At 46.4% G+C, this 13,686-nt stretch overlaps 1 protein-coding gene across 1 annotated transcript in view; it reads left to right on the forward strand.

Annotated features, from left to right (window-relative positions):
* Positions 1-13,530, forward strand: part of LOC109288064 (cytochrome P450 2J5-like) — a 23,326-nt gene extending 9,796 nt beyond the window's left edge. The window contains exons 2-9 of the mRNA XM_019503417.1: positions 2,880-3,045; positions 3,685-3,834; positions 4,434-4,594; positions 5,735-5,920; positions 7,505-7,646; positions 10,352-10,539; positions 12,092-12,233; positions 13,222-13,530. Coding sequence (XP_019358962.1) covers positions 2,880-3,045; positions 3,685-3,834; positions 4,434-4,594; positions 5,735-5,920; positions 7,505-7,646; positions 10,352-10,539; positions 12,092-12,233; positions 13,222-13,400 — 1,314 coding nt within the window. The 3' untranslated portion in view covers positions 13,401-13,530. The remainder of the gene's footprint in view (positions 1-2,879; positions 3,046-3,684; positions 3,835-4,433; positions 4,595-5,734; positions 5,921-7,504; positions 7,647-10,351; positions 10,540-12,091; positions 12,234-13,221) is intronic.
* Positions 13,531-13,686: the final 156 nt, after the last annotated feature.

A 13,686-nucleotide genomic window follows, 5' to 3' on the forward strand; every position in this document is an offset into this window, starting at 1 on the left:
CCAGGACTCACCACTCCTGCAGTGGCCTTGGGGCTTTGGGGGGCTCGTGCAGAGCCCCCATGGTGCAGGGCAGTGAGAATCACCCCCCGCCGGGCAGGAACTGGTTAGTTTGGGGGTCTTGGGTTTTTTTTTCTTAAAGGGACGGAACTGGAATGGGTGGGGCAGTCATGGGGGGGGCTGGGACAACAGCGGGGGGTTGGAGGTCTTGTGCAGAGCCCCCCCCCCACGTAGCGTGGGGCAGGGGGGGCAGCAGGGATCACCCCCTGTCCAGCAGCACCCATTAAGTTGGGGCTTTTTTTTCCAAAGTGCCCGGAGCTAGGGCGGGCAGGGCAGCCATTGCCCAGGCTGGGAGAGCAGGTGGGGGTAAGCCTGTGTGATTTGGATATTCGGCTGAAACGATTTGAGACAGTGATTTAAATCACCAATTCAAATCACAGTCCCCAATTCAAATCACTGTCCCCAAATTGGCTGAATCCGAAACGAATACTAGCCACTTCGCACAGGCCTAATTTTTATAGCTGTCTCAATTTTTGGTTGCCCATCTCTGAATCACAGAGGATGCACCTAATTTGCAGATGGAATGAGAATCAAAACTCCAACTGAAACCAGCAGGATCTGCAGCAGCTCAGCACCCCTCAACAATATCAGACCCAAAGCACCAGAAATGAGACACCCAAAATCAATGATTACTTTCGAAAAGGCTAATTAAAACATGTGGCCAAGCTGTGCCATCATGCTAATAACCAGGGATCTGGGTTTTCTGTTTCCCATGGAAAAATAGAAAAAAAACATAGATTGTCCCTTTTACCCTAGAAAAACGCAGATTTCTCAACAGAGAAACACATGGATTTTGCCCTTTTACAAAGAGCTGACAAGAGTTCCAGCCTGCAAGAGGCTGAGGAAGTGGGAGGAGGGTGCCCAGATAGGGGGTGCCGTGTGCATGTATACACGCATGGGCGCCAGGCAGCTTGGAGAGCAGCTCCTGCAGTTAAGTCTGGCAGGAGGGAGGGAGCATTGAGGCCCCCATACAGAGGGAGGAAGTTGAGCAGGGCTGGGGCTGGGGGACTTGGGGCCCGGGGCCAGAATATGCGGCTGCCAGGCCGTGGAGGGGAGTGGGACAGGGCCATGAGTGGCTCATCTGGGGGTGGGGCTGGTTCCCCACCACTGCGCACATTCCCAGGGGGGCAGGAGGGACCTGTGCTCCCCCGATCTATGCATGGGGCAGGCTGCTCACTGCAGGCTCGGACTCCCCACCCTGCTGCCCTCCCCCAGGGCCTCCGTGGCTCAGTGGGTGGGACCCAGCATGGCAGGACAGAGTGGGGCTGGGCAAGGAAACTCCTTGCCACTGTGAGCTGTGTGCTGCCCTAGTGAGATGTCCCCTGCCTACCTGACAGCAGCGGGAGTGGTGGCATGGGGTTATGCCCCTTGCTGCTGCTGGGAGAGCAGGGAGTGCCTCACCAGAGCAGCAGGGAGCTCACAGCAGCAAGGAGCTTCCCCACCAAGCCCCACCCTGCTGTGCCACGCCAGGTCCTGCCCTTTGGGCCACAGAAGCCCCGGGGAAGATCAGCAGAGTGGGAAGCCCAAGCCTGAAGCAGGTAGCCTGCACCCACCCCCACCCCATGCACAGATCAGGGTGGCATGTGTCCCCCCTCACCCTCTTGGGAGTGAGTGCAGTGGCAGGGAGCCAGCCCCACTCCCCACCCAAGCCTGCAGCAGGCAGCCGACACCTGTGCCCCCTGCAGGCTCCACTCCAGCCGTTCTGCCCATGGGACTGGGGGAGCCACTCTGTGCTCCATGTTGCTGCAGCAGCCACTGCCTCCTGCAGGTGGCAACTGGGATTCAGACGCTGCTGTGGGGGGCAGGGGGCTGCAGGTGAGGGACAAAGGGCACCAGCAGGCCTGGGGGGAATGAGGGGTACCAGCAGAGCCAGAGGACTGTAGGGGGTGGGGGAGAGTGAGGGGCACCAGCAGGGCTAGCGGGGCTATGGCTTGGGAGTCAGAGTCCTGGACCTGCATTCTGTGAGCTAAGGGGGCAGGGGGAGCTTTGATTTTCTATTAAAAAAATCCAAAATAAAAGGCAAAATTTATACGTATTTAGAATTTATTTTATTATAGTGATTGAGGTACTGATAGGCTTCCAAATTACATTAAACCTGTATAAATATATCAATAAAACATTGTGTTCAACTGATACCTACATATATATATATATAGTGGCCTTTCACTTTAATCACAGATTTTGGGTTTTTAATTAGAGAATTTGTCATTTTTTTAGTAGAGAATTTGCAATTTTTTTTATCAGGGAAAACCAGGATCCCTGTTAATAATATACACTAGGATAGAGCAATACAAGATACAAATGTAACCTAATACTACCCTCCGATGGCCAAAGCAGTTCATAACAACCAGGTTTTCCAAGTTTGTACTGCTATCAATAATGATGCTTACTGGCACACTGACAAAAAATGCTATAGAGTTTAAGAAAAATGGTAAATAGGAGATTATCTACTGACTGTCTTGCATAAGAGTCTATCAATCCCACAGGATAATACAAGTGAAGAGGGAAAAGTCATGCTTATTTTCTAGCTTGAGGTATTGAAAGGTTTGTCTTGGCACCCTTTGGAAGCATACGCAAAATGAGTTATTAATGGCAAGATTAGAAAAACGCAAAGATTTAATTGAGACATTGTGTAAATCCCTATTACTCCGTGGCATCAGAATGAAACCAATGTTCAAGCTGCAAACAAACCATTATGTAATTAGAAATAAACCTGGGCCTTCAGCTTCATGAAACAGCTAATTAATCCATTTTCAGAAAAAAAGACATGTCCCACCTGTAGTGGTGTCTGTACTTCACTGTGTGCATTATTGCATTGGCAGATGGCTAGAAGGCATGGAAATATGTACACTCTGTGGCTGGGACAAACACCCGTAATTGTGCTGAATGGATTCCAAGCAGTGAAGGATGCCTTGATCAGCCACTCAGATGACTTTGTAGAGCGACCCATCACACCCTTCCTTAGGGATGTGATAGGCGGCCCTCAAGGTACTTTTTTTCTTCGTGTAAAGAAATCTTCTGTTTGTGACAAGATGGTTCAGAGGAAAAGCCCTAGTTCAATGGGAATATCTATCAAAAGCATCACCCTCTTCATAGCTACTCGCTTTAGTGCTTTGTAAGTTATATATATAGTTTCATGTGCTTTTGAAATGCTGGCTCCAAATTGTGTATTCAGTACACAAAACCACTGCATTTGCTACATGTACAGTGAGTAACTCAAGTGGCATTTGGTCTCCTTCAGAAGTTACTGAGTATAGCACCGCATCAAATTACCTGAAGAGGTTTTTGCAATAGACAAAGAACCACAGATACAAAACAATAAGAATTAGCGTATATTGAACATGATCCCAGATAAAACAACAAAGTAGTTTTATTAGCTGGACAATGGTGAAAACCACAGAATGGAGAGGGAGAAGGGGAAGGATATCAGACTTATTTTCCATGAAAAGGACCAAGTATGTGAATCTAAATTAGCATAAATGTCTCATTTCCCATTTAAGTACTAGCAAGAGGTCATCATCAACTCAAAACAGAATCCTGGAACCACCTTAACTTTCTTCTAGTCTGTCTATTAGCAGGCCATTCATACAATTTTATCTCAGTCCTTCTTTATTTTATTGGCTCAAGGCATCATTTTTGCTAATGGCCACACCTGGAAACAGCAGAGACGGTTCAGCCTGATGACGTTACGGAACCTAGGATTAGGGAAGAAAACCCTAGAAGAATGGATTCAGGGACAAGCTCAGCTCCTGGTACAGACCTTTGCCAGAGAGAAAGGTAAAACATAAATATATATGTGGTAATGTGCTGAAGTATTAATCTCTTTCAGCTTAATAGATCTGGTACAGAAAATGACTGACAAACTGTGAGTGAAAGGGTAGAGGGTTTATTCTCCTTGGCTTTTCTACTGAGGCTGCCAGTAAGTTTCCCTAGTATCAGCTGAGAAGGTAGGTTTCTGTAATGTGCGCAGGCATCTTCCCCCTGGGATCTGATGAAAGCATATAAGACCTGATATCTTCATAACACTTTCACCACGGAAAGCTTCCTAGTTGGGTTGAAATACCACAAGACTATAATTACTCTCACTCTTAACTTCTGGCAAGGAGGCCTGGGCTGGTAACAGCAACAGACAAAGGTTTCCAAATTATCCCAGATGCCGCTGTTGTTGTGAAGGGCTGTCCCCATCATTTATTATACTGCTGCCCAACTTGTGATTTTTCTATTTAAACACCCCCATTCTTGTTTGGCAAGATCAGACATTCACAAGATCCCATCGGAATCAGGAACAGATGGGAATACAGCTCAGTGGAACTTCATGGCCTACAATGGGGCACAGTCTGTGAAAGAGCTAATGATACTCCTTCCTCTGTCCGCAGGGAGACCTATGGACCCTTCAGTCTCCATCCTTTCTTCCATCAACAACGTGATTGCTGCTGTGCTTTTTGGGCACTGCTTCTCCTCGGAGGATGAAAGCTTCCAGCAACTCTTCAAGGGATCTCAGGCCATGGCAGAATTCGAAGGCACCATCTGGCCTCGAGTAAGTAATAGATTCTTTTAATAAAATGTAACTATTAATTTTCCAGAATATTCCTTACTGTGAATGCATGAAATAGGTACTCCCTGCACATTAATGAATAAAAAGTCTTGGATAAATACGGAGCTATAAGAGCAGCACTCAACTTTTCTTGCTTTGTTCTTTTTCAGCATGGGTCCTTCTCCAGCCTCCTCACTTTCTCTGTCCACATCAATGTTGGTTGTGCTAAAATATCTTCCTCTGGATAGCCCCAACTGATGCTTACCTTGGGGTTCTTCAGCATCATGTCTGCCTTGGAGACCACACTCAGGATCTTCCTGTGCTACTTTTTGTCTGTGCTATTCTTCTGCTTTTGCTTTAAAGTAGTGGTTCTCAACCCGTTTGCTGTAGTGGGCCACACCTGCAGCTCTCACTGTGTTATGTGAGCCGCACCCACACAACTGACTTCCTGTGTATCCATTTTAAAATGTTTTGTATCTGTTATCTAAGAGTAATACAATACAAATCAATATTCTGTAAAATCTCTCATTTCTATGCTGTCAAAAGTCTACCAAGCACATTTTAAATGAGCTCTGAGTGTGTTAAATAGGCCACAGAAGTGTGCTGATCAGGCCGTATGCAGCCTGCAGTTTGAGAACCACTGCTTTCAAGGTTTCTGTCATAGTCCTATACTCACCATGTTAGACTTAGGCTGTGATGTCCATTCAGAAGAACAAAACAAACTAATACACCCTAGTTTTCTACCGTGACACTTACCATGAAGTGCTGGTTCAAGACATAAGTGAAAAATGGCCCATCTAGTGAACTGTTATGTGACCTGTTTTTGAGTTCAGTCAAGGCTTCATTTTAAGAATATGACCACAGATTTATTGCAAGGGATCCTGACACTGAGAATCTGGAAGCTGCTAGAGGAAGGCACAAGGTGTAGAAAGTATAGTATCTGGCCCCTGATAGCTCTCTGTCATCTCAGAAAATAAGGTAAAAGTCAAAACAGTCAAGTGTTCCCTTTCTTTTCACAAAGAATTAACTGGACCATGAAAAGGATTCCATTGTAAACACCCTGTTTCTTGAAATGAATCAGTGGAAGCCTTGGTCACAAAACCAAGAATTCCCAACATTAATTTTGTCTGTTTTCCCCTACAGCTTTATGATGCTTTCCCAACATTGATGAAGCATCTAAGTCCTGTGTTCATGAGATCACTGCTGGCACTAACCCACATGCAGGATCTACGTAGACTTGTAAAGGATGAGATCAAGTCTCACCAGAACAGCTGGGTGCCTGAAAAGCCACAGGATTTCATTGACTCATATCTCTCTCAGATGTGGAAAGTAAGTAACAGTGTTCTATACAGTAGAGGTGCACCGATACATTGGTCTGATAGTGGATTGGCACCGATACATAGAAAATGGTCTGTATCCGAAATTGGTCTGATATGGCTGATAATATGGCAGATAAATGGTTCATGCATGCATAGCCACAGTGCAGAATGTAGATGACGAGGAGCACAGCCCAGCAGCTTGGAGAGCAGTGTCCAGCTGGTAAGTCTGTTGAGGGGAAAGGGAAGGGATGTGGGTGAGGGAGGGAGTGGGGCTGGGACAGGGACTGGGGCAAGCACTGCCCAGCTTGGTAGGGGTGGCCACAAGACAGAGCCGAAGTTCAATTGTGGGGGGTGCTACTCCCACCACTAGTCTGGGAGGGTGTGTGGGGGGGGGCATGTGCCCCCAGATCGGGGCAGGGCGGGCTGTGCTCAGGGTGGGCAGCAGCAGCACTGGGAGCAGTGGCTATGGGGGAGTGCTGCAGTCACCCCAAAATTCACTGTAGCCCCCCCCATAACCCCTGCTTTCAGTGTCGCTGCTGTTCACTCAGAGCATAGCCCTGGCCCTGCCCATCCTGCTCAGATCTGGGGGCAACCACCTCCCCATGCCCTCCCAGACAATCAGCAGGAGCAGCGGTGGGAGTTGCTGGATGAGCAGGTGAGCGCCTGATGAGCTGCCAGATGAGTGGCTCCTGGATGAGCAGCGTGCAACAGTGGGGGCCAGCCCCCATCCCCGCACCCCACCGGACAAGCCGCAGCTCTATTCCATACCCACTCTGTCCCAGCTGGGCAGCGCTTGTCCCAGCCCCACTCTCTCCCTCACTGCAGTGGGCCTTGATCTGCATCCCCACGCCCCTTGCCTTCCTCCTCCCCTTCCACCATAACAGACTTACTTGCTGGACGTAGCTGTATCAGAAATTGGATTGATATTGGCCAATATGCCTCCTTAAAAATTGGTATCAGCTCCCAAAATCTCTATCAGTGCACCCCTACCATACAGCTACATAACAGATTCATAGATATAGGGTCGGAAGGGACCTTGCAGACCTTCTAGTCTGACCCCCTGCTCTGGCAGGAGAGAAAACTAGGCTCAAATGACCCCAGCTAGGTAATCATCAAGCCTCCTCTTAAAGACCTCTACGGTAGGAGCCAGCACCACTTCCCTTGGAAGCTGGTACCAGATCCTAGCCACCAAAATTAAATACTTAATTTGTTCACATCTAGATATTGCAGTCTCCCTTCTGAGTGGCTGCTTCCTTTTGACATAAAAAGAAAAGGGATACATTTTTTAATTAGTGAGGTCTTTGTTTGGCTGGTACCCACCAGAGATACACTGTTACTCCATCTGTATCTTAAAAAGAAGGGGGGAAAAGAGAGCAGTGCTCATCACACAAACTCTCCCTCTTTCCTTCCTGCATTAACAAGACAATGTCATTTACAAATATACATGGCCATCAGCCATGCCTTCAGCTTGCCAGCTTCATGTCTTCCAACTCTGTCATCTCAACAGGCATTTTTTTTAGGTAAAAGTCTTCAGACAGGTTACAGTGCTACCCAATCGCAGTCCTAACTCACATTCTCCATCTCCCCTCTACAGACCAAGGATAACCCAACATCTACATTTAAAGAGAACAACATGATCCAAGTGATTACTGATCTCTTCATAGCAGGTTCAGACACCACCACAATCTCTTTATTGTGGGCTATCCTTTACATGATGGCACACCCAGAAATACAAGGTGAGAGGGACATGCAGCTGCACTTATTCCAGTAACTGAAGTCAAAGGAATCCAACAAAATGTGGGAAACTTCACCAAATATATAAACTATCAAACTTTTATTGAGTGAGCCCAAATCTTAACTTGCAGCTAGTGACCTGCAAAACTAGAGATGTCCATGGTCTCAGCAATGACAGATTTAAATATGAGGCATGGCACTTCATTCCTGTGAATTTCTAGTGAATTTCTGTGCATAAAATAGATGGGGATAGACTACTGTGGGTTGCCAATAGGGGGAAAGTAGTGGCCGAACAGACATGCTGGCATTATTGCCCTTTCTCCTTCCCCTTTTAGGTAGGGAGAAGCTGAATTTAGCATATTAAAGATGAGACTGAAGATGACAACTAGGCCTGAGCAAGTAGGGAACTATTCGGTTCAGGTTTGGATTCAGCCAGTTCGGATGCCATCGATTTGATTTGGAGCCCCAAATCAGTTTACCACTTTGATTCGGCTGAATCAGCTCCGAAGCTTTGGAGATTCGGCCCTAGGGTATAATGGGGAATCAATGAAATATCTATAACTTTGTTGTTATTTGTCCAATTTAGATGAAACTTGCAGGGATGGTAGCCTCTGCTGAGAGCGTGAGGCCTGCCAAGTTTCAAGGAGATAGGTATAGGGGGTTGGGGGAAACTGCACCCTAAATTCTTGAAAGTAAAACTCATGTCACCTGTATGTGTTAACGCCACAATGGGGTGATAACTGCAGGGGTGGTGGCCCCTAGTAAGGCCACAAAGCCTGCCAAGTTTCAAGGAGATAGGTGCAGGGGTTTGGGGGAAACTGCACCTCAAGCTGCAGACAAGCAAAACTCGTGACATGGGTGACACTGTGTGTGTTAAGGTGCAGCAGGATGAAAGCTGCAGGGATGGTAGCCCCAGCTGTGGCCACAAAGCCTGCCAGCTATTAAGGAGACCGGTGCAGGGGGGTTCTGGGGCCCTGCACCCCAACTGCTGATAGACAAAACTCGTGACATGGGTGCTCGTGCAACTCACTGTCTCTGTCTTGGGGCAGTTGATTGTCTGTATTGATTCTTTCCTCTCCTTAGTCTGTGGTTTTGTAGGTGTTAATCCTTGCTCGTTAACTTGTTACATTAGCTAGCTACTGTGTATGGAACTGGTGCCTGAGTGAATCATGACTGATTGGTAACACAGCAGCCTAGCACCCAGGCCTGCAGTAGTTTCAACCCCCCACCCCCCCGTGCCCCAAGACAGACACAGTTGCACAAGCACCCATATCACGAGTTTTGCCTGTCAGCAGCAAGAGGTGCAGGGCCCCAGAATCTCCTTGACAGCTGGCAGGCTTCGTGGCCTCAGCAGGGGCTAGAAGGCCTGCAGCTTTCATCCTGCTGCACCTTAACGTACACACTGTCACCCACGTCATGAGTTTTGCTTGTCCGCAGCTTGAGGCACAGTTTCCTCCAAACCCCTGCACCTATCTTCTTGAAACTTATCAGGCTTTGTGGCCTCACCAGGGGCTAGCATTCTGACAGTTTTGATCCCACTGTGGCATAACACACACTCATGACACAAGTTTTGCTTTCAGAAATTTGGGGTGCAGTTTCCCAAAAACCCGTGCACCTATCACCTTGAAACTGGGCAGGCTTCATGCTCTCAACAGAGGCTACCAACCCTGCAAGTTTCATCTGAATCAGCCAAAAGACAACAAAGTTATAAACATTTCATTGATTCCCCATTATACCCTATGACTGAATCTCCAAATCTTTTCTGAATCAATTCGGAAGCTCCAAATCAATTCAGAACGTCTAAAGCTTCCTGCGGTTCAATTCGGATTCATAGATTTGGCCTCCGAATCATCTCCAAATCCAAATCATGATCCAAAGCTTTGCACGGCCCTAATGACAGCACTGTTCACATTATTGATGGCTAGAAAATTACATTTAGAGGTTTGCTTTTGGAAATTGATTTGTAGGTTACATATGGCAAACCTCTAAATGTAATTTTCTAGCCCAGGGCAGTAGCAAGGGTTAATTAAGTTCTAAAGGCCCGATCACAGTCATACATTTAGCCCGATCACAGTCAGACAGTTCTCACAGCCTTTAAGGCAGACAGGGTGTCAAGACAACAAGGTCAATGGCTAGACATAGCCTGGGAAATTGTGGGCATATATGACACTGTTCCATAACATGAGATAAGGTGGCACCAACTCACAAGGCCAAAGAGTGGGGGCACTGAGAGTTCTGGTTTTGGGGGAACAGACAAAATTAGGAGGACATTGGAAAAGCCCAAATTAGGATGCATGCATGTGATGGGCCTGTGAAACAAACGAATATCCTGACAGGACAGAATGTAGATAGTATGATGACCACAGAGAGACCAATCAGTGATAGCCATGGATGAAGAGTCATCAGGAGGGGAAAAATACAAAATCAAAAACTTTAGAGCAACAAAGCGTCCCCATCCCTGACAGGGGAACCCAAGGCAAGTCAACAGATGGCATACAACCAGCCCATCTCATCCACCCAACTTGGGAGAATAGGGGGAGGGGGCCTTGGCTTCCAGCCTCCTAAGCATAATAAGGGACAAAGTTGTGCGTATGAACTAGGAATTAATCCGATTTATTCCTGCAATTTACAGTGACTTATTTTGAGAAGCAAGTCCATGCTTTGACTGATTTCTTAAGTTTTGGTTTCTGACAATTTCCCCCTGCAGAACGAGTCCAAGAAGAACTGGACGCTATTATTGGTTCATCTCATGAAATTCGATATGAGGACCGAATGATCCTCCCCTACACAAATGCAGTTTTACATGAAGTTCTGCGGTATAGCAGCATAAGTGCAATAGGGGTTATACGAAAGTGTACCAAGGATACAACTGTGCAGGGCTTTCCGGTTAGTAAGGTATGCTAATATTATTACACTTCAGAGGTGTTCTCTGGGCAAAATTAGAAACAGCAATAACTCCCACTTACCTTTTTAAACCATAGATGTTTTTTCTGTGTTTTGTGAAGGAATGGTTTACAAGTAAGCTTGAACAATTTGTAAAAACCTCTTTATTAAAAATAGGTATTGGATAGGTTGCAGGATAGGTTGTGAACCTCAGTAAGTAGAGGTTAACTCCTGCACAACTTTCCTTTCCTTCTGCCTTCAAACTCTAGCCCACAGGCAGCCCACAAAGCTGTCATACAGCTAACAAGGCTCCCCACAGGTCTGAAAATTTGGCAGCAGAAGAATGGTGGCAGAGTTAATTGCTACTCCTTTTCTCCCAAATTTCCAGACCCACCTCAAGTTTTGTAGGTCAGAAAGCATGGTCTTGCATGCGATAGATCACACAGACAGATCAAGGTACACAGGGTTGGTTTGGTACATGGCAAGATCCAGGTGCACAGGGTGGGGTTGGGCCAGCACTCAGACAAATTAGGGCATGCAGTGTCGGGCCGGCACTCGGCCAGGTTGGGGTTTTTTCATAGACATTTGGGCTGGAAGGGACCCCAGAGGATCAATGGGTCCAGCCCCCTGCCCCAGGGGCAGGAAGTCAGCAGGGATCATAGGATCCCAGCAAGATAAGCATCCAAATGTGTTCTGAAGGCGTCCAAAGTGGGCGCTTGAACTGCCCCAGATGGAAGTCTGTTCCAAACCTTGGGGGCTCGGACAGTGAAGAAGTTCTTTCTTATGTCCAGCCTGAACCAGTCACAGTGGAGTTTGTGACTGTTCCATCTTGTCATCCCTTGGGGGGCTCTGTCATCCCTTGGGGGGTATGCAGGGTCGGGCCAGCACTCGGCCAGGTTGGGGCATGCGGGGTCGGGCCGGCACTCGGCCAGGTTGGGGCACGCAGGGTCGGGCTAGCGTGCTTAGATCGCACATATAGATCAACCCCACACAGGATCCAGGCCACAGATCAACCCTATGCCACTCAACTCACCCATGGAGCTGAAATTTTGGGCACCATTGAAACCAAAGGCAAAACTACATAAGTTAAATAGAAAAAGGCACATATTCTAGAATAAAAGGAATTTTACCAACAGAAATATATTCCTTAAATTTATTCCTTACCTTATACCTTCCCAAGCAGATGAGACTTAACAGATAGCTCCTTGGGAGACAACAAGGAAGATGTCTTTGAGGTCATGCTCCACTGACCACAACTTTAGAACTGGGTTCCACACTCAGTCTGGGGTGTTTATTTGTGCCAGAATTAAACATACTAATTTTTGGCTGTATATTATCATCCTCAGACTCTGGAATCAACCTTAAGACCTTGCTGCTGAAGTAACTGTTTTAATGAACTATTCTGTAGGATGTGTCATGGTGAACATGTAAGAATTAGCTTGTTCTTGCATTAGGCACTTTTACAGGAATGTAACAGACTGCATTAGGAAGCCATAGGAAGTCCAAGGATGTTTCTGCTAGGAATATTTTTTTTATTTTCTTAAGGAGTTGTCTTTCTTTCTAGGGCACTTTAATTTTTCCCAACTTATTTTCCGTTCTGTATGATCCTGACCATTGGGAGACCCCTCAAGAGTTCAACCCAAGTCACTTCCTGGACAAAGACGGAAACTTTTTGAACAAAGAAGCCTTTTTGCCATTTTCAGCAGGTAACATTAATCCCATCACACCCAATGTAGCAGGGTACTTGCTCCACAGACTGATATCTGTTTAGCCTTTCATCTGATCTTATTTTATAAACCCCAGTAAAGTCTTGAGCTCAGAAAACAAATGCATTATTTCCAACGGCAGATAATTTCTTTCTTTCTTGAAGAAACTAAGACTAATGGGTCTTTGAAGCTTCTTAGCAGATTTATCTGGAATTGTGGTAGCAAAATGTATTTCCTTGTGGCAACACTGAATCCTGACAGATCCTGAGTGTATTTATATCAATCACATTTAAATGGAGAGCAAGCAATCAGCAGGATTTAAAAACAGACTGGATATTGAACACGAGAGCAACAAATATCCCTGGTAATTTAAGGGAAAATGGTTTTGGAAGGAACGTAAAAATTTGCTCTTCAGAGAATAATAATCCCATCTAGCAGTGGCCACAGCCAATCAAAATATTTTTAGAAGTGTAGAAACTCAGGTTACATTATTAGTAGCTTCTAAATGTAACCTATTTTCCTAGCGTAGACATGACTTCTAAGACTGGGAACATTGACTTGATCTCATTTGGCAGAGGAGATGGGAGGTCCAGTTGTTAGAGTGCTAAACTAAAATGCCAGGGTTCCCCAGCCTACCATAGACTTCCTCTATGATTGCAGGCAAGTCGCTAAGCTTCTCTGTGCCTCAGTTTCCCTCCTGTAAAATGGGAAAATAGCACAGCCTTGTAGTGGTGTTGCAAGAATGAATATGGGAGACAAAACAAGGACAGAAGACAAACAGGTCAAATCTGTTCTTGTTTTTTTAACTTGCTGTGATCAACACCTCTGTTGCTCTCTACATCTACACAGTATCAAGCCATACTGAGACATTAAACATTGCCATTTATTTCCAATGAATTGTATCCTCCCTTAACTTGGGGGCAGAGGCATAATTCCACTTGCAAGGGTTATTAGATACGTGTGATAAATTCTCCTCTTCACCCTGCAGGACACCGTGTCTGTCTGGGGGAACAGTTGGCAAAAACAAGTCTCTTTATCATGTTCTCCAATCTCCTGAGAGCATTCACCTTTCGGCTGCCGGAAGGAGTGAAGGAAATCAACGAGAAGCCTATCGTAGGGGTCATCCTGCAGCCCGAACCCTATAAAATGTGTGCTGTTCCTCGTTAAGTTTCTCTCTTCCCAGACACCTGCTGGGAAGTTGTTTTTGGATTCTTGAATAGCATCCTTGGCATTTGGGAACCACTGCTTTGCAAACCCTTTGTCTCTTAACATGCTACCGTTGTTGTCTGACAAACAATCCTTGTGCTGAGGCCCTAAAATTCCTTTCAGCGAGCTAACAAGCCAGGTCTGTTTGTCACATGGATCTCAACATCAAGCCAAAGAGCAACCCCATCCCTGTGGCGCACGGCACAGCTGGTTAGCTGGAGGTTGGCGAGAGCTGGTCTAGAACTAC

Source organism: Gavialis gangeticus, unplaced genomic scaffold (assembly GCF_001723915.1).
Source record: "Gavialis gangeticus isolate Ggan-Ray unplaced genomic scaffold, GavGan_comp1, whole genome shotgun sequence".
Taxonomy (NCBI): Eukaryota; Metazoa; Chordata; order Crocodylia; family Gavialidae; genus Gavialis; species Gavialis gangeticus.